At 45.2% G+C, this 24,490-nt stretch overlaps 1 protein-coding gene across 4 annotated transcripts in view; it reads left to right on the plus strand.

Annotated features, from left to right (window-relative positions):
- The window catches only part of CPED1 (cadherin like and PC-esterase domain containing 1), a gene marked incomplete at its 5' end in the record, with an annotated part of 129,636 nt that overhangs the window by 49,448 nt on the left and 55,698 nt on the right, over positions 1–24,490 (plus strand). For all 4 annotated transcript variants that reach the window (XR_014516582.1, XR_014516583.1, XR_014516584.1 and 1 more), the window contains 9 exons: positions 11,470–11,605; positions 12,868–13,024; positions 13,510–13,652; positions 15,143–15,215; positions 16,521–16,688; positions 18,803–18,907; positions 19,634–19,803; positions 20,542–20,598; positions 21,991–22,055. Coding sequence is in view for 1 of the 4 variants with exons in the window: in XM_083463401.1 (XP_083319527.1) it covers positions 11,470–11,605; positions 12,868–13,024; positions 13,510–13,652; positions 15,143–15,215; positions 16,521–16,688; positions 18,803–18,907; positions 19,634–19,803; positions 20,542–20,598; positions 21,991–22,055 (1,074 nt within the window). The remainder of the gene's footprint in view (positions 1–11,469; positions 11,606–12,867; positions 13,025–13,509; positions 13,653–15,142; positions 15,216–16,520; positions 16,689–18,802; positions 18,908–19,633; positions 19,804–20,541; positions 20,599–21,990; positions 22,056–24,490) is intronic.

A 24,490-nucleotide genomic window follows, 5' to 3' on the forward strand; every position in this document is an offset into this window, starting at 1 on the left:
TGTAGGAATTGGTTTGCAATCCTCTTTCAAACCTGCCTCTTCTTGGTCTCTAAATTTCATAGTTAAATTTGCCAATCAGGCATATTCCATTTCAACTGCCACCACATTGTCAGTCTCTTAGGTCTCTTTTAGCAGTGGGCCTGAACCGAAATATCTTCCTTTCCTCCTAAGAGAAACGCCCACATGCCCACAATTAGTGACACAAATAATTACTGCTTTAAAAATTGCCAGAGTGTCATAAGAAATCACTTGAAACCAAACTACACATCATTGCTTTGAGAGGAAATCCCCCGCTGGCAAAAATTTAGGGGATTCCCCCCGCCGCAAACCCCCCAATACTACCTTCAGAAAATGGATTTTCCTCAGGAATGCCCACCTACTCAAATCCCATTAACTATTGGTCACCATCCCTAAACTAATGCAATTTGCATTTAAACAACAACAATAGCTGCCTGGCATATGATTGTCATGTGTAGTTTGCTTCTTAGTCAGATGATACTACGCTTGCTCTTTACAGGGAAATCTCTACTGAAAGTCAGGATAAGAATATATAGATTGTATTATATATCACTCAGCATCTTAAAAAGCAGAGACATCACCTTGCCGACAAAGGTCCGTATAGTTAAAGCTATAGTTTTCCCAGTAGTGATGTATGGAAGTCAGAGCTGGAGCATAAAGAAGGCTGATCGCCGAAGAATTGATGCTTTTGAATTCTGGTGCTGGAGGAGACTCTTGAGATTCCCATGGGCTGCAAGAAGAGCAAACCTACCTATTCTTAAGGAAATCAGCCCTGAGTGCTCATTGGAAGGACAGATCGTGAAGCTGAGGCTCCAATACTTTGGCCACCTCATGAGAAGAGAAGACTCCCTGGAAAAGACCCTGGTGTTGGGAAAGATGGAGGGCACAAGGAGAAGGGGACGACAGAGGACGAAATGGTTGGACAGTGTTCTCAAAGCTGCCAACATGAGCTTGACCAAACTGTGGGAGGCAGTGGAAGACAGGCGTGCCTGGCGTGCTCTGGTCCATGGGGTCATGAAGAGTCAGACATGATTAAACAACTAAACAACAACACCCTATGATGTTGTCACGAAGAACTTCTTCCTTTCTGTCAATATACCGATGGAACTTCCATTACGTGTTTATATATGCCTCCGCACTGCTTAATTCTGGACTCGGCTACACAGCTGCCAATGAAATGTTTTAAATGTGTCACAATGTGCAATACACAGATGTGATGCTAGATGTCGATGGTGAGCTGTGCCAAATTCAATGTATTTTTCAAAACATTTTTTAAGAAAGCATTTTTTTATATGTGTCTAGATTCTGTGGGATTTTTAATTTTTTTTGTAGCTTCACTAACTACCTGTCACCAGTGCCTCTATTTGAAATCCTAGAATCTTAACGTTCTTGGAATTCCCACGTGGTGACCACGGTGGGAAAGCAAATTTTGCTTCCTCTTGTACCGTTTTTCTTTGTATCATAGTGACAGAGCCTCGAGAAACTGTTTAGAGGAGAAGGGTGACTGCCACATTCTTGGCACCTGGCCTAGTTTTAAAGGAGTCCGTTCCCCTTCTTCCTGAAGCCCTTTCCTTGCTATTTCCCCAGAGGTGCTACCAGAGGAGGAAAGCTCCCTGCAACCTACTTGGACAAACTGAGCGAATAGAAAGTGCCCCTTTCCCCGGTACCCTATGCTCCTGCTGCTGGAAATGTTGTTGGTGCACTGCTTTCCCCGGCAATGGAGCAGCACAAAATTAGCAGTGAAGCAAACGAAAAGTCAGCTTAACTGGCCCCTTGCCTGGCCATCCCACACTGGGACATACCCTTGCTTGACATTCACCAGAACTACTGCTGCTGTTCTGCCTTACTAATAAATAAATACTCAGGGCCAAAGTTGGTGCTCAGCAGCCCTGATTATTTTTTTTGTGTGCATTTGCCTGCAAAAATGCAAAAGGTCTCAGTTTCATGTAAAGACTCTTGATTTCTGCATACATCAACCTAGCTCTGTGTGTGTTTGTATGCGTACCCTTGGTCCTTCTGGCTATTTTGCTGGGGTTCGTAGCGGCAAAACCAAAGATTGCTCTGTTGTTAGATAATCTTCAGATGGAACATGGAACAGAGAAGCATTATGGTTTTAAATTAATACCCTATTCAAAACAAAGGCTGGAATCCAAAGGGGCGCACAATTAATTCTGCGTGACCCAGATGGATCTGGGGTTTGTTTTGCATTTATTCTGGAGGGAGGGGGAGTCACAAACACTGCTGTGCATTTGGACTTTAACATATAAGTGGACCTGCAACAAAGTGTTGCAGTGTGGAGTGCTTATGCTCAGGGTTCCAACTAGCCAGCCCATGTCCTTGTCATGGATAGTCTAGCCCAGGGGTAGTCAACCTTTTTTACCTTAAAAAAAAGGGTAAATGACCCCTGAGAGTTAAGTCCAGTTGCAGACAACTCTGGAGTTGCGGCGCTCAGCTGAGGGAGCCGGCATTTGTCCGCAGACAGTTTTTCCGGGTCATGTGGCCAGCATGACTAAGCCGCTTCTGGCACAACGGAACACCGAAACCAGAGCAGCGCACAGAAACGCCGTTTACCTTCCCACTGGAGTGGTACCTATTTATCTACTTGCACTGGTGTGCTTTCGAAGTGCTAGGTTGGCAGGAGCTGGGACCGAGCAACGGGAGCTCACCCTGTCGTGCAGATTCGAACTGCTGACCTTCTGATCGGCAAGCCCAAGAGGCTCAGTGGTTTAGACCACAGCGCCACCCGCATCCCTTTATTATACCTACCACCTACTAATGCATCTTTCTTGATGGTAAATTTCCTTACCGCCCACCAGTGCTCAATGGAAGGAAGATTTAGCTTGTGCCGTAGAACCCCCTACCGCCCACCTAGAATCCTGAAACGCCCACTAGTGGCCGATAGGGACCAGGTTGACAACCCCTGGTCTAGCCCAGTTCCCCTCTTGCACACAGTTTTTTGTTTTATTTCCCTAACATTTGGTCAATATTCCACAGCTACTGAGCTTGCACACTCCTCATTTGGCTGTTTGGGGTATTTCTTCCCCACCCCCACCCACTGGGCAGGTTGCCTATGTTTTAAATATATTTCTGCAAACCTTGGGGGTTCCCCATGACTGCTCATACCTTCCTCTTGTGCATGAATGGCACTGTTTCAGTTGCATACAGATCCACATTATAATGATAGACAGATCAAACGAGATTTTTGTTACTTCAAGACCACTTCAAATATGCCAAATTCTCCATATGGGAAGTAATACCATGAAGAAAAGAGCATGGGAACCATGCTGAAAATGGCCTATGTACTATTTTGTTGTGTGTACCTTCACTGAGCTGAAGGGAACTTAGGTTGAGTCCTAGTTATGGTTTAAAGGGGGAGTTCAGCTCTAGGCCATTGTCTTCTGTAAGACAGCAGTGCTTTATCATATCTGCATTTTAGAGTGCTGTTATCTGACACCCCCAAAAGCAATATCATTTGGACAATGCTATTCTGCATTTCCCAAAGCTTATATCCCATCATTGTAGCTGAATGGTTGAGGGTTTCATCCTTCACTTTCTAGTTTTCCATCCTAACCACTTTGAAAACCATGGATAATTAGAAAACTGTGCTTCAGAACAGTTAGCTTATTCAGTAGATAATTTCACTGGTATGTGCAAGATTTTTCAAAAGGCTAGGTCATTGTGGTTAGAGAAATGAAAGTATTTTTCTCTCTGAGTTAGGCTCTGTTCCATTTTTTTTTTTTAATGCACGAAGATTTTCTTGCACCTTTTCCAAACATTTGGATGAGGTGGTATAATACTTTCTAATATGTAGCTGCTTGCAGACATAATCAATTGATCAGAATTTCTCTTTACAAAATGTTCAATGTTCTCTATTAATAAAGAGGAGGCATGGGAGGATACAGAGAGATAAGTTAAATTGTTTCCCTTGATGCAAGTGTTAAAGCCTTCTTTAACCATATTCCAGTCCTCTGAAATGTAATCGATATGTTTTCATTGATGCTTTGGATATGGTGGATTAAATAACAGAAGAGGGAAAAGATGAATCAAGACACAGTTATTACTTTCCTTATATACTTGATGTTTGCCAGGGATTTTGGGGGCCAATTCATGCTGCAATGCTCTCTGCTATAAAACAGTGGATTGATAGTTGTCTCTCATATGTGAATAACTGCACAGGTGCTTATGCACTTCATAGGTGTTGAAGAAAGAAATTTCAGCAGGTGTAGCTTGCATGGCAAGGGGATATAGAGTTGCCCATGCTTTAAAACGGTAGGAATGATGTGATACAAGTATATGCGTTCTTTGCCCACCCCAATGGGGCAAACTGCACACTGTAGAGATATGATTTTGATCACATCAGGGAGAAAAGGATTAAACGCCTTCTCCTTTCACTGGTGCTTCAATAAATTGGCTTCCCCCCAAATGCCCACCACCAACACTCACAGCTTGGACTATGGGGCTCGGATGGTGGATTTGGCATGTACTGACTGTGTAGCTTGGCTCTTGAAGCCCCTGATGGGTGCTCAGTGTTATGTATTCAGTGGTCTGTGTTTCCCTGAGTTTGAGTCTGGATTAAGGATTCTGAGCCCCTGTGTTCTGATTTGATACATGATATCCAATCACAGGAGGGACGCGGGTGGCGCTGTGGGTTAAACCACAGAGCCTAGGACTTGCCGATCAGAAGGTTGGCAGATCGAATCCCCGTGACGGGGTGAGCTCCCGTTGCTCGGTCCCAGCTCCTGCCAACCTAGCAGTTCGAAAGGACATCAAAGTGCAAGTAGATAAATAGGTACCGCTCCGGCAGGAAGGTTAAATGGCGTTTCTGTGTGCTGCTCTGGTTCGCCAGAAGCGGCTTAGTCAAGGCTGGCCACATGACCTGGAAGCTGTACGCCGGCTCCCTCGGCCAATAAAGCAAGATGAGCGCCACAACCGCAGAGTCGGTCATGACTGGACCTAATGGTCAGGGGTCCCTTTACCTTTACCTTTTATCCAATCACAGGACATTTCAGAATTTGGGCCTCTGCCATTGGCCCTTAAACTCTGAGTCATGATTCGCAGCTCTGAAGTCTAGACAGCTGATCACGTTGGGAGTGGGAGTGGCCCAGACCTTCAGAAATGCGTACAGTGGTACCTTGGGTTAAGAACTTAATTCTTTCTGGAGGTCTGTTCTTAACCTGAAACTGTTCTTAACCTGAGGAACCACTTTAGCTAATGGGGCCTCCCACTGTTGCCGCGTGATTTGTGTTCTCATCCTGAAGCAAAGTTCTTAACCCGAGGTACTATTTCTGGGTTAGCAGAGTCTATATAACATGAAGCGTTGGTAACCCGGGTACCATTCTGATGTAAAATGAGGCAAAACGTGATTTGATTTGTTTGTATCTGTCAGTCTTGTTGTCAAGCATGGCAGCAAGCAAACTGTTATCAGAGAAAGTTTGTCGACTTCCTAAAGGGAAGCACTGTGGCTGATATGTTCAGGAAATTCAAATTAATAGAGGGGCACTCATTTCTGCCTTCTTGATTTTCACAAACCCACAGATCTTCCTTTACACGGGCATTCTGATTCTCTTCCTATCCTAATGTAGTGTCTCTGTGTTCTCGTTCAGGCCAATGAGGAAAAACCTGTGTTCCTTCACAGAAGCAGCTGCTAGCTATACAAAAAGAACTTCCAATACTATCCTCTCACAGCCAGACCCTAGAATAAACCTACGGTGGAATAATGGCTTCTTACTTTGACACATTCTCCTTCGTGGGACGAGTCATTAGGCAGGACATAGATCTTCGTACTTTTTGCAGAGAAAATAATCATTGGGTTTCTCTCTCCCCCCCCCCAAACTACACTGACAGGATTGCACTGTGACACATTTATTGTGGAATAATCTTCTGCGGGCCAGAGCACACTTCATCAGACGCATGAAATATTGCGCTCATTTGGCAGCTGTAGATATAGCTCTTGAATTCTTTACAGAAGATTTGATCTATAAAACAAATGCAGAAGAACATTTGTCCCGTTACTCGGGGATGGGGATGTTATTCAGAGTGTGGTTCAAATCTAACCACAATACTTGGGCCGCATTCTTTGGAGGGGTGAATTCATGAATCTGTATCATCTTCTTGGGTTCTATTAATTGTGTATTAGTAGCTGCTCATCCTTTTTGGTCCCTTTCATGCGTACCCTGATGTATATGCTCTTTGCGACAGGGCCACCCATTCAAATATTGCCTTTGCTGCTGATTCCTGTTTATCTTCTGAAGCAATTTGCGTCACAATTGCCTGCTCTTCTGAACTTCTCTCTCTCTCTCTTGCAGTCATTTGATTGCACTTGCTTTATTATATTTGAAGGAAGCTGTTCAGTCATTAATAACTTTGCTGCACAAGGAATGTAGCTTTTAAACGACTCCAGCTCTGATTTAGTCATCAAACCATATGCACTACGTGGGTTACTTAACCACAAGTAAACGAGGACCCCTTTCTGCTAGGTGCATCTTACAGTGCAATAGTGTACAATTTTACTTGGGGGTTACAGTGGTACCTCAGGTTACAGATGCTTCAGGTTACAGACTTCGCTAACCCAGGAATAGTACCTCGGGTTAAGAACTTTGCTTCAGGATGAGAACTGAAATCGAGCAGCCGCAGCGCAGAGGCAGCGGGAGGCCCCATTAGCTAAAGTGGTGCTTCAGGTTAAGAACAGTTTTGGGTTAAGAACAGACCTCCGGAACAAATTAAGTACTTAACCCGAGGTACCACTGTACAGAGGAAGGAAACTGTCAATTTTCATCCTGCAAGTTTCTCATTTCCCGCCCACCCCAATCTTAAATTCAGTTCTCGACAAAACAAAAACAAAATCCTTTCCTATGGGAGAAGGATGAGACATTGGCCACCATGATGACATTCATAGCCATGACCAAAGAAGAATCCAAAATTGCAAGTATTGGTCCATTATCACACATGTACCAAAGTGCAGTAGTTTGTTGCATAAAGCCTCTCCTCTTTCCAGAGGGGAGGGGTTGTGAGCAGGAATTGCTTCCCACGCTTGCTTTATCACTACCCTAAGGAGTCTCAAAGCTGCTAACATTCTCCTTTCCCTTCCTCCCCCACAACAAACACTCTGTGAGGTGAGTGGGGCTGAGAGACTTCAAAAAGTGTGACTGGCCCAAGGTCACCCAGCAGCTGCATGTGGAGGAGCGGAGACACGAACCCGGTTCCCCAGATTATGAGTCTACCACTCTTAACCACTACACCGCACTGGCTCTCACAGCAACAGCTCTTCCTTGTTTTGTTCTTGCTTCCTCGGATCACCCGCCTGCCGTCCCTCTAGGTTTTGCTTCAGCATCTGATCTTGCTATGAACCTCAGTTGGTCGCCTGTTGAAGGAACCTGGTAGCAATTTTTTCCACTTGGCAGACTGGTTCCAGCCACTTGGTTTTTCACCTACCTCTTAGCAAATCGTCACAACTTTGTAAGGTTTGGCAGTTAGGCATTGGAAAACGTGTTGTGTGTTGGAGGGGAGATTGTAGCCATCACTTACCCCTCCCCTTGAAGGGTATTCCATTAAAGGAATCCGGCGGTCGTAGTTCCTGTCCGAAGCCGAGGTGGTGGCTAGGGCCATGGTACGACCCTCCGGTGACTCTAGGGGAAAGCTTCCAGTTGATTTGCACCACCAAGCTCCCCCTACAGTTTGTTAACCCTTGTGTGACTCCCTGCTGAGCAAACAGGAGTCAAGTATAGTCTGTTCGGTTCCATGCCTAAGCCAATACCACTCACATTCTGTAACCAATAAAGTTGTGGCCTTTTTTAGCCCATTGACCTAAAATACTTGTGTCCATATGTCTTATTTCATCACAAAGCAGGGCCTCAACTCACAAGCCTATGTATCATTTCCTTGGAGTAACCTCTTACTGCCTACTTCTGACTGCACCAGTTTAACCTGAATAGCTCATTAAGCTGTAACAAAAGATCTTCCGTTAGCTGAAGTTCGAACTTTAGCTTTAAATTCGAAATGCAAGCAATCTTGCTAAGAAGTGCTGCCATTTAGAATGAAGTAGGAGCCACATCGAGACACGGGTGGTGCTGTGGGTTAAACCACAGAGCCTAGGACTTGCCGATCAGAAGGTCGGCGGTTCGAATCCCCGCGACGGGGTGAGCTCCCATTGTTCAGTCCCTGCTCCTGCCAACCTAGCAGTTTGAAAGCACGTCAAAGTGCAAGTACATAAATAGGTACCACTCCGGCGGGAAGGTAAACGGCATTTCATTACACTGCTCTGGTTCTCCAGAAGCGCCTTAGTCATGCTGGCCACATGACCCGGAAGCTGTATGCCGGCTCCCTTGGCCAATAAAGCGAGATGAGCACGCAACCCCAGAGTTGGTCACGACTGGACCTAATGGTCAGGGGACCCTTTACCTTTACCTTTACCTTTACCTAGGAGCCACATCAAAAGAAAGGAAAGATGTATCCAGCCTCTGACTGAGTACTTTCTTAGTGCTCTGGCTTTCTCTATGCTAACTGGTGCAAGCAAACTTGGAAACCTAGGTATTCCCCTAATTCACTTCCCAAAGCAAAGACAGACCTTCACTTACCCAGGTGCTCTTGAGTGATTATGTCATTGCTCCTGTTCTGAAATAAGTCTTGTTGTTCATGGTATAGCATGGCAGTAATAATCATAACTGTGATCAGATCATTGTGGCCTTGTATGCAGCTGCCAAGGTAATGTGTATTCTTTTGAATTTGGAATGTGTATTCTTTTGAATAATATTTTGTCACCAATTCCTTATTCCTGTGCAATAATTAGACATCCTGCAGCCTCAATTATGTTCTCAGATTGGCATATTGAAATAAAGTGCATCTGTTTAAGTAGAAGTTATATTAATCACTTAATAAGCTTAGCACTGTGTGGTCTCATGCTAAGTAATGAGATCTGGGAATAATAAGAACAGCTTGACTTCTCTCTTAAGCATTAAGAAATGTCTAAAAATGGACTTTGCTGCAGTTAATAAAAAGCCACACCACATATGAACAAAAAAGGCTTTGTCACAAAAGCGTGGGGAAGGGGAAAGGGAGAACACGCCCTCTACTGGCAGATCTCATTACAATACGTTTGCAGTTTCATCACCGTAGATAACTCCTGTGAAGCAATTTATTGGTGCTATGCCGGAAGCATTTAATTCAAGTGATTGGCAGCATTCCATCGATTCGATTACTTATATAAAACACCGGATATGTTCACTTCCTATCCCACCATTTTGTGCAATGTGTAAAGCATATCATAAGCCCCATCATGGAAATATATGACTCTTTCAGCCCTATCTTGTGCATGTTTACTTTAGAAGTCCCAAGGTGATCGGTGGAGCTTACTCTCAGGAAAGTGTCATATCGGATCACAGCCTCAAGAACATAATTGTGGGTTTAACCATTTCAAGGAATTTGGGTATGCAAAACTTTCCCTATAACCCAGTCCAATGCATATTTAATTATAAGTCAGCTAAACTTTTGTTGTGCTAGCCAAAGGCCATGGCATCATCTGAAGTAGGGGGTGGGGAAAACAGCAGTCGCTACATTTGCAGTAAAACCATGATCAGATCCACTGAAATTTCTTACTTTTTCTTTTCTTTGTTAGGTCTTTTTCTCAGCCTGCGCTCTGTTTTTTTAAAAGAATTTAGTTATTTGGTTTTTCAGATTAAAGTTTTACAATCACATATCCAACATACAACATAAAAACAAGATTCCAAAGAATCTCCTGGTCTTCCCTCCTCCCCGTTGTGGGTCCTACTTTTAATCATTCCCGCCTACATCTTTTATGACAATCCAAACCTTTTACATCTCCATTATGTCCAAAATTCACCATTAAACTAGATGTGTTATTCCAATCCTACTAACAATTTCAGCTGTTTACAGTGTTTTTCAGGATAAATTATAAATTTTCCTCATTACTTATTAAAATTTTGGTCTTCCTGATTTCTTATTCTTCTGGTCATTTTTGCCATTTCGGCATAATCCATCAGCTTGATCTGCCGTTCTTCTCTGATTGGGACTTGATCTTCTTTCTATCCCTGGGCCCATAACATCTTTACAGCCATGATCATACATAAACATAGTCTTTTCTGCTCCATTGGAATTTCAGCACCTAAAAGAAAGGCTTTGGGGTTTGGTTTTTAGAAAAAGTTATTTTAAACATCCCCCCCAATGCATTATATATCATATCCAGTGGTGTAGCGTGAGAGGTGCAGGGGGGGCCGGCCGCACCGGGCGCAACATCTGGGGGGGGGGCGCGCTCGCACTTGCAGCTCTCTGCCCCTACCTGGCTCACTCACTCTCTCTCACTGCAGTGCTGGCTGTGCGAATCCGATCCAAGCCGCCGGGTCGCCGCCCACTGTGGAGGGGGTCGGTGCCAGGCGTGCGGTGCGGAGAGAGAGCAAGGGACTATCTGGGAGAGGGACAGTGCAGCGGCCGCCCAGCGCAGCGCTGAGCGCGGGAGAGAACCACACCACACCAGACCAGGCAGCAGCAAGAAGAAGCTGGCAGCGGCGGCAGGTTAGGGGTTAGGGGGCACAAATTACTTGCCTTGCCCCGGGTTAGGGGGCACAAATTACTTGCCTTGCCCCGGGTGCTGACAACCCATGCTACGCCGCTGATCATATCCACTGAAATTTCTTATTACACAGAATAAAAAGTAATTCTCAAATAAAATGTGCAAATTAGATCTCAGAGTCCCCATTGCAATTGACTGTTAATTATAAGGGTGTTTGTAGAATCATAGAATTGTAGAGTTGGAAGGGACCACAAAGGTCTTCTAGTCTAACCCCCTGCAATGCAGAAATCTTTTGCCCAAGGTGGGGCTTGAACCCGCAACCCTAAGATTAAGAGTCTAGTGCTCTACTGACTAAGCTATCCCAGCAGTTACTGCCACAGCCACCTCTGCCTTCATCCAGCCCCCACCTGCCTGCCACCTTTCTTATATCCAGTCCAAGGAGTGGCACTGCTTATCAGCTTTGCCCTTAGTGTCGGTGTTGCCCTTGCAGAACTCAGGATGGAGGGAGATGGGGACATAGCTAGAATTAGTGGGCTCTGCATGTCGTTGACTCTGGCTCCACTCCATGTTGGCCTCCTTGTCGTCTTCCCCATCAGTTTCACTGTGCATGAGCCACCACAGATGGTCTTGGAAGACCAACACCTTCCCACTTTGAATTAAGCTAAGCCTGTAAGGACCTGACAAAGTGTCTGAAAATCTTCCCCCACTGGAAATCTTATATAAGCCACTCTGCGTCTCCTGTAAGAAGAACATGGCATGAGCATACTAAATAAAATGTAAGAAGGTGGAATAATAAAGTGTTCTGTGTACACGGAGAAACGTTAAAGCGGAAAGTAATAACAAAACATTGCAATTCCCGAAAAGAGAGGCGTTAGCTACTTTAACGATCTTCTCGTTTTCGTTCCTTCTCCAACTTGATGTTGTTTCAGATGTGCATCTTCCAGTTGCCCTTTCTGCCTGCCCCGAATCAAACATTATACCTCTTCATACCATGAAGTCCCAAGATGATAACAGAAGGACAAGTTTTACACAAATGTTGCATCGGCCGATCGAGAACGCTCAGCAGTAAGAGACTGGTTTTCTGTTCTTAATAACTGCGTCCGCATGGGTTGAACTAGATGTTACAATTTTCCCATGATATATCTGGATTCCTTTATGATGCCAGTTTTGGAACTGGAAGGGGTATTTGCAAGGAACCGTTCCCTAAACAAGGCTGCCTTCAGATGTCAGATAGTTGTTTATCTCCTTGACATCTGAAGGGAGGGCGTTCCACAGGGCAGGTGCCACTACCAAGAAGGCCCTCTGCCTGGTTCCCTGTAACCTCACTTCTCGCAGGGAGAGAACCACCAGAAGGCCCTCGGAGCTGAATGATGGGGGTGGAGACGCTCCTTCAGGTATACTGGGCCGAGGCTGTTTAGGGCTTTAGAGGTCAGCACCAACACTTTGAATTGTGCTGGGAAACATACTGGGAGCCAATGTAGGTCTTTCAGGACCTGTGTTATACTGAACTATAGTGAAGTATTATGTGAATGAGCCTATCCTTGTTCCATGCTCATATGCAGCAGGTTATGGGTGCCCAGGGCATGTGACGTCATGACGTTACACACACACACACACACACACACACCGGCCTCAGAACCTGACTTCCAGTCCCACTGAAAGTCAGGTTCTGAGACCTTGGAAAGTATCTCTGTAGTGAGGCCTCGGAGGTGACTTCTGGTGCTTTGTGAGGCACCAGAAGTTGCGTCGGGGCCCCCACAGTGTAGGTGCTGAGCACCCACAACAAAAAATTTGTGGGTGCTCGGGCACCCAGAGCCCCCTATAGTTGGCGACCCTGCTCACATGCAACCAATTTTCTCTTCCCCATCATTGTGGCTGCAAGAACATCTGAGGCTTTTGTTTCTGCTTTTATTCAATCACAACTTGTCATGTCACCTGAATGGACAAAACTGTGGCTAATGTTAACTATGGCTTGCATTAAGCAAGCAAATATTGACCATATGGCTAAACTGGTGTTTAGCATAGTGTCAAAATGTGGCCGGTGTGTCCAAATTGGAGCATGCTGGTTCTGCAGGCTTTTGGGTATATTGCTGCTATGTGAAATGGAGGGCAAAGGTTGGTGTCTGAATTGTGCAGTGAGATATTTTCGAAACTATGGGTCCTTAGAAGGTGGGTACCATTTTGGCCCCATTTCAGCAGGAAAATGTTTGGACCAGCACTGAGGAACATAATGGGAAGCATTTTTTTTGTGCCAGTTAAACAGGAAGGGAAGAACTTTTGATAGAAAGGAAGCAGCCCTTGCCTAACATTGTGCTGTCATTTTACAGGCATCCATCACCCGCTAAAGACACCTTTAAAATTCAAAACATTTCAGTCATCATCAAAGTGTATGTTCTGGTGACATCTTTAACACCTCTGCGGGCATTCATTCATTCGACTGCTGTCGTCTGGTATCCGCCCAAGAAGAAGCACTTTTCAGTCAAGGTAAGCCTGTGCTTTCATCTTCATTTCAGTTTTATTACCAAAGAGCTTGAAAAACGCTTGGTTTGTTGGTTTGTTTTATCTCCCCACTTGTGTAAGAAGCTCCTTGCATCTTACCCACCATGCACTGAAATGAAAGTTGGCTTTATAAATACACGGGTGAGAGTGCTCAGATTTTGAAATCAGCTAGAGATGTGCAGAATACAATAGGACAATCTCTTTCTTTTTTTAAAGTTCCCACCCATGTTTTTCTCTGTCTCTCATTTTCACCCTTTTAGACTTTGACCGGATAGTGGTACAGCCAGTTCCTTCAGCATCCAGTAGATGCTGATAGTATGCTAGGGTCCTTATTTCAGCCAGACTGCATATTACAGATATAATCTTGGATCCCATCTCTTGCTGGGCTTCACGAATTTCATGAGGATGAAGAAATGCAACATAATTCAGGGTTTTGAAAACTCCTGCATTTTTTTCCTTTTCATTTGCAGCTGCAAGCCTTTTTCGAAACCGTCTTGAAAGGCAGTTCCCCACAGCAGGCGCTGGAGGACATGAAAGAAGCAATAACCAAACTCTTATTGATAACTGAGGTTTTTAGTGAAGCCCCTTCTTCCGGACCAAAGGCCTCCAGCCAGTAAGGAGATTGAAGCACACAAATTGAAATAAGCTGAATTTTCTTAGGGATGCTCTTTGGAATATGAAGGTGCCTTGAACCTGGCTTCCAAAGTCTGGGACATAATGGAGCCATGTAGCTTTGCCTTGATGGGTTTGTTTGAACGCTCAGAGTCTAAAACAGGGATAGATAAAGAAAGAGGTATCTGTTGGTAAGGAGAAAGACTTCCTTTTTTAAAAGACATCTTCTTGGAATCTGCTGTCTGAAGCCACTGAACACTTTCCGAGGTGTTTTGTTCCTTCCTGGTTAAAGTATTGTTGCAGGCAACCCCAATCTCTGAGCGGTGCAAGATTCCAGGGTTTCTGGGCTCGGTTTCCTCTGAATGAGGATCAGCGGAGATTGTGGTGTCTTTATAATATATGGTTTATTTACACATTTATACAACCTGAGCCTACAGTGGAGGGGCTCACAGCCTCAATGTCTTGCTTCTCCCATTGCCCCTGCCTTTGATTCTGGCAGAAATCAGACATGGCTCTCATTCTTTGCCTCCTCAGCCTGCTGCCTTGCTGCCAGCTTCTAGTTTCTAGTTCACATAATTCAATTCTCAATTCTGGCCTTTGTCTTCCTAACTACCAGCGAGTTGAAGGAGGGGCCCCCACCCATTTTCTGTCTGGCACAGAGTCACTTCCTTTGTTTCCTTAATGGCCCATAGTTAGAGGGCCATTATCTCTCCAGGAAGCTAGCCTGGCTATTCCATAGCTGTCAACTTACAGATTTGAAAATAAGGGACCAGCAGCCTTGAAAATAAGGGATCAGCAGCCAAAATAAGGGATTTTCCAAGCACAGCTATATTCAACTTCTGAGCCCCTCCAAGCCAAAGGCAGAAAGCCCAACCAGCAGCCAAACAAAGCCTCAAGCGGTGGTTTCCACAGCGCAACAACCCAGCAAAGGGGATGCAGCAAGGAAAACCACCGTCACCTCTCCGCTGGGAAGCGCTGAGCAAAGGCAAGTCCCCAGGCAATGCGGCCGATTTGATCGGCACAAGGCATGCAAACTCCACCCCCCAGTTGTTCTTAGACTCCTTATTGGGTGAGCAATGCAGCCAAGCAACACAGTTGGAGCCTCCCTCCTCCCTGGCCGGCAGGGAGGGAGGGAGGGAGAGGAGCTGCTTTCTTTGAAACCCGGGAAATTGAAGGGACATCATCAATAAGGGACAGCAGCGGGACATGGCGCTGGGATAAGGGACTGTCCCTCCAAATAAGGCACGCTTGACAGCTATGGGCTAGTCCAGGATTTGAATCCTGGTTTCATGCATACAATCTATCTCCACCCCCTCTACAAAAAACAAAAACAAAAAAGACCCCTCGCAACAGTATTTCTCACAGGCCAGTCATTCAAATGGGGAAAGGGGGCTTTCTGAGAGAGACGGGGTGCATTTTGAAATCTGTATCTTAGGTCATCGCCTCCTTTGAAGACAGAACCAGATCTTCATTTCTGTCATCTTACTTCAGGTGCAGTTCCTGCTTTCAGATGCTAACCTTCGACGTTGGGCTCAGCCGCTCTATGGATCCGGTTATTCTTGAGGTAAGCAAGCATCAGTAGCATTTCCCCATATGAGCAACTGACTGTGGCTAAGCGAGAGGAAATCCTATAGGAATTCCCAGTGAAGTTTCCTTATACTGCAGAAACCACTGTGCTTTAAAGCATCAACTGGAATGGTGAACATAAAAGTAAACCCAGAAACAGTAATATGAAACACCTGCATCACCCTTACGGGGCTATCTCCATCCCCACAAGTCAATTTAGCCTGGAGCTGAAGGTCTATGCATGTTGTCAGCCCCTCCAGAGGGACAGTTGATGTGTCATAGATGGACTCAGTGTGACTCTATATAAGGCATAGCGTGTTCTCCTTCATGGAGAGCACGTGTTGCGGTGGGGTCTAACAAGACATCCCACTGTTGCTGGGCGGGTAAGAGATAGTGGCCACCATTGTGATAAGACTCCTCTTGTCGTTGGGGAGAATGTGATGTTGCCATTTTGTGATTGACAGCCATAAGCTATATATTCCCTGCCTGCAGAGTTGAGCTTCCTCTTTTCGCTGCGCGCATTGGATCACCCGCCCTCCCTCCCTATATTTAGGGTTGTTTGCTTGACCTTGCTATACCTGTCATGGGGTTGTCCGCTTTTGGGGCAGGGGCCCGGTAGGAATTTTGTCCATTTGGCTGATTGACTGGTGCCATTTGGTTTTTGCCTACTGCGTAGCAAATCGTCACAACTTGTAAGGTTGCGGTTAGGCATTGGTTTTATGAATTGGTTGGTGGAGGGGTATGGATTGGCTGTGCCTGCCCCTCCAATGCTGCTGCTGCAAGGGAATTCCGTTAAAGGAATCCAGGGGCTCGCCATGCTCTTGTCCGAACCCCTGTCAAGCGGATAGGGCCACGCAAGGGCCCCTGGGAGCATTTGGGGAGAGGTGAGGGCATGGTACCCAGCTCCATCTTTCTCCCCAAAATGTTTTCCCTTTCTGACTTCTGCAGGCGTGCGAATGTCAGTCTGTCCCCATGCAGGGTCAGATAGTCGCAACCAATGCCTAAGCGACCACTCACATTTTTTGTATTTTAATAAAGTTGTGGCCAAAATTATGCCAAAAACCTTAAACAAAACTTCTGTGTGAATTGTGTTTTATTTGGGGTGGCTTGGGGACCTCGACACACAATTCCCAGACCTGCTTTGGGCTCCTAGCCCAATATGATCACTGCCCATATTCTGTTCTGATAGACAACCCCCGGTGGATTCTACATTTATGGTCAAACTGTAGGTAATGAGAGCAGTGCATTTGATAAATATTCATCTCTGAATGAGTTAATAACCTTAAGTTAATAACCTTCCTAGGTACATGAACACTTTGATTTTCAAGCTGACGGAGAGTCGGATTTTCAGGACCAAACTGTTAAAGAAACTGTTCTTGGAGATACTTTCAGAATTCTCTTATCAAATCAGTCATCTTCCTCTACTTTCTTTGAGGCTTTGCAGAACGTTTACCGATCAACAGGGATTAAGGTATTGGTAGATCTGTTTATCTAATATTTATTACACTTAATTAGTCGCTTTTTTAAAAAACACCAAACAATCTGATCACCCTGTAAAACAGCTGTGCTTTTCTGTGTTTGTTCAGCATAAGAGTATGGCTATACTCCTGCCAACCCAGCCACTTCTTTCTCAAAAATCCTCTGCTACTCTCAACCAGGTTTAACTTGGCACCAGTATTAACCATGGTTAATGTTACTGTTACTCTATTTTAACTCAGAGGTGGGTCGTGTCTTGTGCTATGAGGCAGAGATATGAGGTTCCAGAAACATGCTTCTGGCATGATGTAGAATCTCATAAGTTCAGATAGTATGCTCACCCTGTTTCTAGTATTCTGTTTATCCTGAACATGGCTTGCATTCTTTTATTCTATGAAAAAAAATCATTTGGCCTTCTTCAACAGGCAGGAGAAGTTAGGAAAGTATAGGCTGACAGTCCTCCAAACTATGGACTATTTCAGCCTATCCTATATATCTCGGATGGCTCAGTCAGCAGAGCATGAGACTCTTAATCTGGATTCAAGCTCCATGTTGAGCAAAAAGATTCCTGTATTGCAGGGGGTTGGACTAGATGACCACCGTGGTCCCTTCCAACTATGATTCTAGGATGTATTTGCAGCTGCACCTCCAATATCCCAATCCTAAACTCACTTACTTGATTTCAGCCGGCAGATCCAAACCATACACTTAAAGCACACCAGTACACATTTACTTAGAATAGTTTGGATTTGATATTCCGCCTTTTACTCCCCTTCAGGAGTCTCAAAGCGGCTAACATTCTCCTTTCTCTTCCTCCCCCACAACAAACACTCTGTGAGATGAGTGGGGCTGAGAGACTTCACAGAAGTGTGACTGGCCCAAGGTCACCCAGCAGCTGCATGTGGAGGAGCGAAGACGCGAACCCGGTTCCCAGATTACGAGTCTGTCGCTCTTAACCACTACACCACACTGGCTCTCACTTACAATGGGGATGCAGGTGGCGCTGTAGTGTAAACCAATGACCCTCTTGGGCTTCCCGATCAGAAGGTCAATGGTTCGAATCCCCATGATGAAGTGAGCTCCTGTTGCTCTGTCCCAGCTCCTGCCAACCTAGCAGTTCAAAAGCATGCCAGTGCAAGTAGATAAATAGGTACTGCTGCAGCAGGAAGGTAAACGGCATTTCCGTGCACTCTGGCTTCCGTCACGGTGTTCTGTTGCACCAGAAGCGGTTTAGTCATGCTGGCCACATGACTTGGAAAGCTGTCTGTGGACAAATGCCAGCTCCGTCAACCAGAAAGCGAGATGAGCACCTGTTGTGTACTAAGCCTAGAACAATAGGCAGGTAGGATCCTAAAATGCAACAACCTGATTGGCCTGCAGGAGCAGCCCAATCAGAACCCAGGAGGAAGTTAATCGGCCTATTAGGCCAGTAGGATACTAGTATGCAACAACTGATTGACCTACAGCAGCAGCCCAATCAGGCGCCAGGAGGGAAACACAAGCAACCAATCAGACGGTACTCATTTTGTAAATAATGTATATAAAGCCTGAGGTTTGGGGGGGAAATCAATCACTGTTCCTATGAGCTGAAATAAAGAGCACGAAATAAAGAACTACTCAACTATGAGTATATTTCAGCGCCGCAACCCCGTAATCACTTTTGATTGTACTTAACTGTCCAGACTTACTTGACCTTCTTACCTTACACATTTACAACACAGCAAAGAAATATGGGAGCTATAGTTTGTTAAGAATGCTAGGAATTGTTGCTCTGTGAGGGGGGTAACTCACAGCATTCTTTGGGGGGATAGTCCTGTGTTTGAAATATGTGTTGGTCCTTAAAAGTATCATTATGGAACTGTCCAGCGAGGCAATGCAAGGTGGATTTCTTCTGGATGTTGTGGTCATTATGCATGTGTCCATTTTCCAGCTGTTTGCCAGCAAAGGACAAGTTTATAAAAACCCAACAGATTCAAGTGATAAAGCTTTTTATTGGCCAAGGAGTCAGGGTGCCAGTAGCAGAGAGCTGTCTGCCTCAGAACACATGTACTTTGCCTTAGGACCCAAGGCTTCCCTTACTGCCTATGATCTTCTGCTTTCCTTTCACAGCAAGAGCATCTCCCAAAGGAATCTGACCATTGTCTAACTTTAGAAGAACTAAACCCACTGATCAATTTTGTAAAAGAGCTGCAGAATCTAGGACAATACGAAGTGGTAAGCCAACATCTGTGGGTTTGTTTTATAGCAAGTCTTTTTTGTCAATGCAAATATTTCCCCACATACCTTTGATACGATTTTTATTCACCAGAGCAGGAAGAAAGAAAATAGGGGGAAATATATCTTATTTTTTTAAACGAGTAAGAGTTACAAAGACTTATCAGTGTGTACTTGTAATTTCACAAGGGCCGCATAATGTTGGATTAAATCTTTTAGTCTGACAGCACCTATCATTTTGACCTCCCTGCCCATTGACATTAAACAGGCGCTCTCACTATCATTTTTTATGCCAGCTGATTTTTTATTTCAACCTACACAGTTGTATAATTTAGTTAGCTATATTTGCTTTAAAAGATTTACCGATTTAGCGTTCTGTTGATAATTATTTTACGTATATTTTTAAACAGCTTTGTGGCTTTAACTGGTTTATTGGTAATTAAACTATGTACACCACATAAACAACTATCTGGCTTTTAGAAGACATCTGAAGGCAGCCCTATTTAGGGAAGTTTTTAGTGTTTGATGGTTTTATTGTGTTTTTACTATTCTGTTGGAAGCCGTCCAGAGTGGCTGGGGAGGCCTGGCCAGATGGGTGGGGTATACGTAATGTTGTTGTTGTTGTTGTCGAGTTTTATGATTAAGCAGTCTATAAATATTTCTACAACTATAAATCAACTGCATGTCTTTACTAATCTGATCCACATTCACTTTTTTCCCTTTCAGCTGTTCCCCTCCACTGTTCCCAAGACCCATTTTTTGATGCATGACCTTTATCGTACGGTGAATCCGGGGGGGAAACTTGGCTCAATTCTGGCTGTGCATTGGCTCCTTTCAAATTTACTTGAACAGTTGCACGTCATTAACAAAGTACCACGTGCAAACCTTCCAAAGGGGTAAGATGGCAATTTGATCCTATTTCTGGGTTTAGAGATTGATTCCATGAAAAGATGACAACCCTTTGGACTTCTGCAATGATACACTTCGTTGCATCGAATCATACAGTTGGAAAAGACCCCTGGGGTCATCTAGTCAATTATAAATACAAATACCTTTCTTGGCATTAAGAGTTAAAACATTTCAATTTAAAAGAGACAGGAATGAGATTGTTGAGGATCACAAGCTACTCAATTGTTCTGCTTCACCCAATCTATTCCCGGGTCCAGTTCAATCGCCTTCTAAATCTGGCCCACGGACCGTTCGGGAATCAGCGTGTTTTTACATGAGTAGAATGTGTCCTTTCATTTAAAATGCATCTCTGGGTTATTTGTGAATAATATCTCCCGTTAGAGTGAATGAGCAGTTTTTTCACAATTCGCATTGTAGTGGGGGATGGGTTTGTGTGTGAAATCAGGAAGTAGAGTGGTCATGGCCACATTTGGCTTTGGCTTATTACCCACAAAGGAATGCAGCTCACTGCTATAAGATAGCAATTATTGATAACGTCTATAGTGTATGTGTAAGGCAAGAAGAATGCCATAGGATCCACGTGACTTGGTTCTGTAAATCACGTTTCTAATATTAGACCAATGTTTCTTTGCAACTGGGCAAGTCAAAGATGTTCCCGTTCAGTCCTTATACTTCTAGCACTAAGAATCAAGGACTTTGATGAATTATTTACTCTTTTTCCACAGGCAAAACAAGGATTCCAGAAACGTGCCTTGGATGGAAACCAAATGGTCAAGCCTTAGGTGAGAATTTAAAAGCACACCAGTACACATTTACTTACGGTACATTTACTTAAAAGCATGTGTTTATATGTGCTAAAAGTTGCCCAGAGTTGTTGGGGAAACCCAGCCAGATTGATGGGTTAGAAGAAGAAGAAGAGGAAGAAGTATAAAACAAATTTTTAAGCTACACTTGTTCTTATTTTGTGTTTTTATCTTGTATCTTTATGCTGAGAACTGCCCTGAGATCTATTGATGGAGGGTGGTATATAATAAGAATAATGATGATGATGATGTAAATGACCCCTGGGTGGTTAAGTCCAGTCAAAAGTGACTATGGTGTACAGGGCTCATCTCGCTTCAGGCCGAGGGAGCCGACGTTTGTCCACAGACAGCTTTCTGGGTCATGTGGCCAGCAGGACTAAACTGCTTCTGACAGAACAGACCGTGATGGAAACCAGAGCGCATGGAAATGGCATTTACCTTCCCACTACAGCTCTACCTATTTATCTACTTGCACTGGTGTGCTTTCGAACTGTGAGGTTGGCAGGAGCTGGGACGGAGCAACGGAAGCTCACCCTGTCGCAGGGATTTGAACTGCCAACCTTCTGATCAGCAAGCCCAAGAGGCTCGGTGGTTTAGACCACAGCTCCACCTGCATCCCTGACAACAACAACAACAACAACAACAGTCACATGAGCACCTTGGGAGAGCCGGTGCCAAGGGAATAATGGGCACAGATACAGTCACTGCACAACCTCCGTTTGCATCAACTGAGTGTGTACAAACTTCTCCTACAAGTCCTGTTGAACTGAGTGGGGGTTGCAAAGCAGCGAGTCCCTCCTAGGGAATTTCATTTGTTTGCTTCTGTGAATCTTTTATCAGTAGCAGTGATTAGGGTCATCAGAATTGCGTAGCAGAATTTGATCATGCTGTCCAGCATTCAAATATTTTAGAAACTCACAAGCATAACATGATGGTGACAACTTTTTTTTTTGTCCCAACCCTATAGGGAAAGTCAAGCCTCTGGCAAAAACCGGCAAACGTCATTTTGCATATGCAATGGAAACTTTTCACTGAATGAATTTTTAAACCATTATTAATAGAATGCCATGAAAAATATATATGACCCATGCTAGATTAAATTATATTATCTTTCCCTATAAAGATTATTGAAGCAAAGACCATCTACAAAGGTCAAGCACTATTTCCTTTATGGGTTCCTTTACTATTCCAGATTAGCTTCTTCCGTTTTATTAATGTCAGCAGTTACCAAAAGAATTCTAGTGAAAGGAAAGTGCTTGGGGGGGGGGAGAGTAAGGGGAGGGGGAAGAAACCTCACACTAGCATTGTATGCAGATGTTTCCTTTCCTTGCACTTGTTAGTTTAGAAATCTCTCTGCTATTTCATCATTAGGACTGGTTACTCAGAGACGGGTGGCATGAAAACAAGATCTTCTGCAATTAGAGAAAAACATGAAGGTAATAAAGTTTGTATTCTCTCTCTCATTCTATTTGCGGGGGGCGGGGGGTGGGGGTGGGGCGGGGATCACTTATGGGTAGAGCAATATGAAGGCCATGTAGCTGAACTGAAGCAGCCAAGTAGAATTGCCTCAAGGAGATTTCCATTTGCCCAGGCAGGTGCATTATGTGACCCATGAGAACAGTAAAATAACCAGACTGTACGATGGTGCCGGGATAAAATCAGGCCAAATCTTTGCGTGGACAGGCGGAGTCCCCCAAACCCTGGGCGCCCCCCCATGTGGAATAATGACTCAAGACAACATGCTATGGGATTAAAATTGGCCACAACTTTCTTATACAGTGGTACCTCGGGATAAGTACTTAATTCGTTCCGGAGGTCTGTTAACCTGAAACTGTTCTTAACCTGAAGCACCACTTTAGCTAATGGGGCCTCCTGCTGCAGCCGCGCCGCCAGAGCATGATTTCTGTTCTCATCCTGAAGCAAAGTTCTTAACCTGAAGCACTATTTCTGGGTTAGCGGAGTCTGTAACCTGAAGTGTATGTAACCTGAAGCGTATGTAACCCGAGGTATTTTTTCTGTATTTCAGATGTGGGTAGACCTTGGCTCAGGCACTGGGCGTTTATCCCTTCCAGTCCTCCGCTGGGGATCTGGGGAACATCAGGGTTATCCAGTGTGTGTGGGGGGGGGATTATGGGCTGGCTCTGGAGAACATATGTTCAAGCAAAGAGAGCCTGCCCCCATTGCGTCGCAGGGGAGAGCAATGCCAACCTCTAGGCGTACAGCCAAAGCCTCCCCTCAAAACAACCCCTTTAACGGGGAACCCTGATATCGCCGCCACAAAGAGAAGGGGGGAGTGGGTCACCGCTGCATGCACCCCCCCCCATTTAGGGAAGATATACTAAAGGATTCCTCCCAAGGCTGATACCGCCAAAGTTGTGACTTTTTGCTACGGGAAAGGCAAACCTGCCAATGCAGTAGAATCCCTTTCCGGCCCTTCAACAGCGACCCTGACGTAGCAGCGCCTGCGTACCTGTGGAGAAATGGTTAACCTGCAAAAGAAGTCTTAACTGAGGGTGGGTAGGGTGGGAGAAGCTCTAGAGCCAACTGACGATTCCCAGGTAAGACCCTCCCCCTATTGTGTGGGCAGGTGGTCCCTCCCCCTACCTGGCCTGGTCACCTTGGCAACGCCTCCCCAGGCGGGATTGGGCAACTGGCTGAGACCACCAGGTATCCCACCTGGGGGAAGGCAAAGCCAAGCCTGTGCTAATGGAGCCACATAGCATCAAGGGGCTGCGCGCGACCACGCATAGGGCGCCCCCCCTTTAGTGTGGGGAGCGGCCATTATTGACAGCAGCAGGCAGGGCAAGGGTTGGCATGGCATTGGGTCCCAGGATCAGTTAGTTCATCATTCCACAAGCCCCAGGTTAATGGAATAGATCTACTAGGTTTGGCTCGCCCCAAACCCGTACAACGGGAGTCAACCACTGCTGAACCTTGCCGTGGTGCAAGCCAAGCAAGCAAGGTCTCACTGGGGGACAAGGGTGAAGATTCCAACTAGGCAGATACTGAGCCCACACTTGGGTTTTGCCATGGTCAGTCCTCCCCTCAGGTCCCTTATGGGTAGCCCCCTGTACTATGTTGATCCTGCCCAATGCTATTTCCTCCCTCAACAAACAACGTTCTTCTGCCAAACAAAGGAAAGCCATAATTTCACTGAGGGAAAGGCCGAAAAAACCCCAACCAAGTGCCAATCAGCTTGAGAGGGGGGAAAATCCTTTCTGGCCCTGTCAACCAGCGACCCTAAACTGCTCAGTGAAGGCTCTAACCCGAGGGTGGGCGGGCGGGCAGGAAGCTCTCAAAGCAAAATGGCTGTGAGCTCCAAGGAAAGCAGTCTTATACCTCGGGTTGAAGTAGCTTTGGGTTAAGCATTTTCAGGTTGTGCTCCGTGGTGACCTGGAAGTAATGGAGCACATTACTTCCAGGTCTCGCCGCTCGCACTTGCGCAGATGTTCAAAATGACATCGTGTGCATGCGCGGAAGCGGAGAATCGCGACACACGCAGACGCAGGTTGCATTCGCTTCAGGATGCGAACAGGGCACCGGAACAGATCCTATTTGCATCCAGAGGTACCACTGTACAGTGGTACCTCAGGTTCATACGTTTCAGGTTACATACACTTCAGGTTACAGACTCTGCTAACCCAGAAATAGTACCTCGGGTTAAGAACTTTGCTTCAGGATGAGAACAGAAATTGTGTGGTGGTGGCAGCATGGCAGAAGCGAGAGGTCCCATTAGCTAAAGTGGTGCTTCAGGTTAAGAACAGTTTCAGGTTAAGAATGGACATCCAGAATGAATTAAGTTCTTAACCCGAGGTACCACTGTACTGTCCATTTCTATCATATTGGTCTCTCTGTGGCATTTGGCTGTGAT

This window comes from Podarcis liolepis (assembly GCF_965112155.1).
Source record: "Podarcis liolepis genome assembly, chromosome: 10".
In the NCBI taxonomy this organism is placed as follows: domain Eukaryota; kingdom Metazoa; phylum Chordata; class Lepidosauria; order Squamata; family Lacertidae; genus Podarcis; species Podarcis liolepis.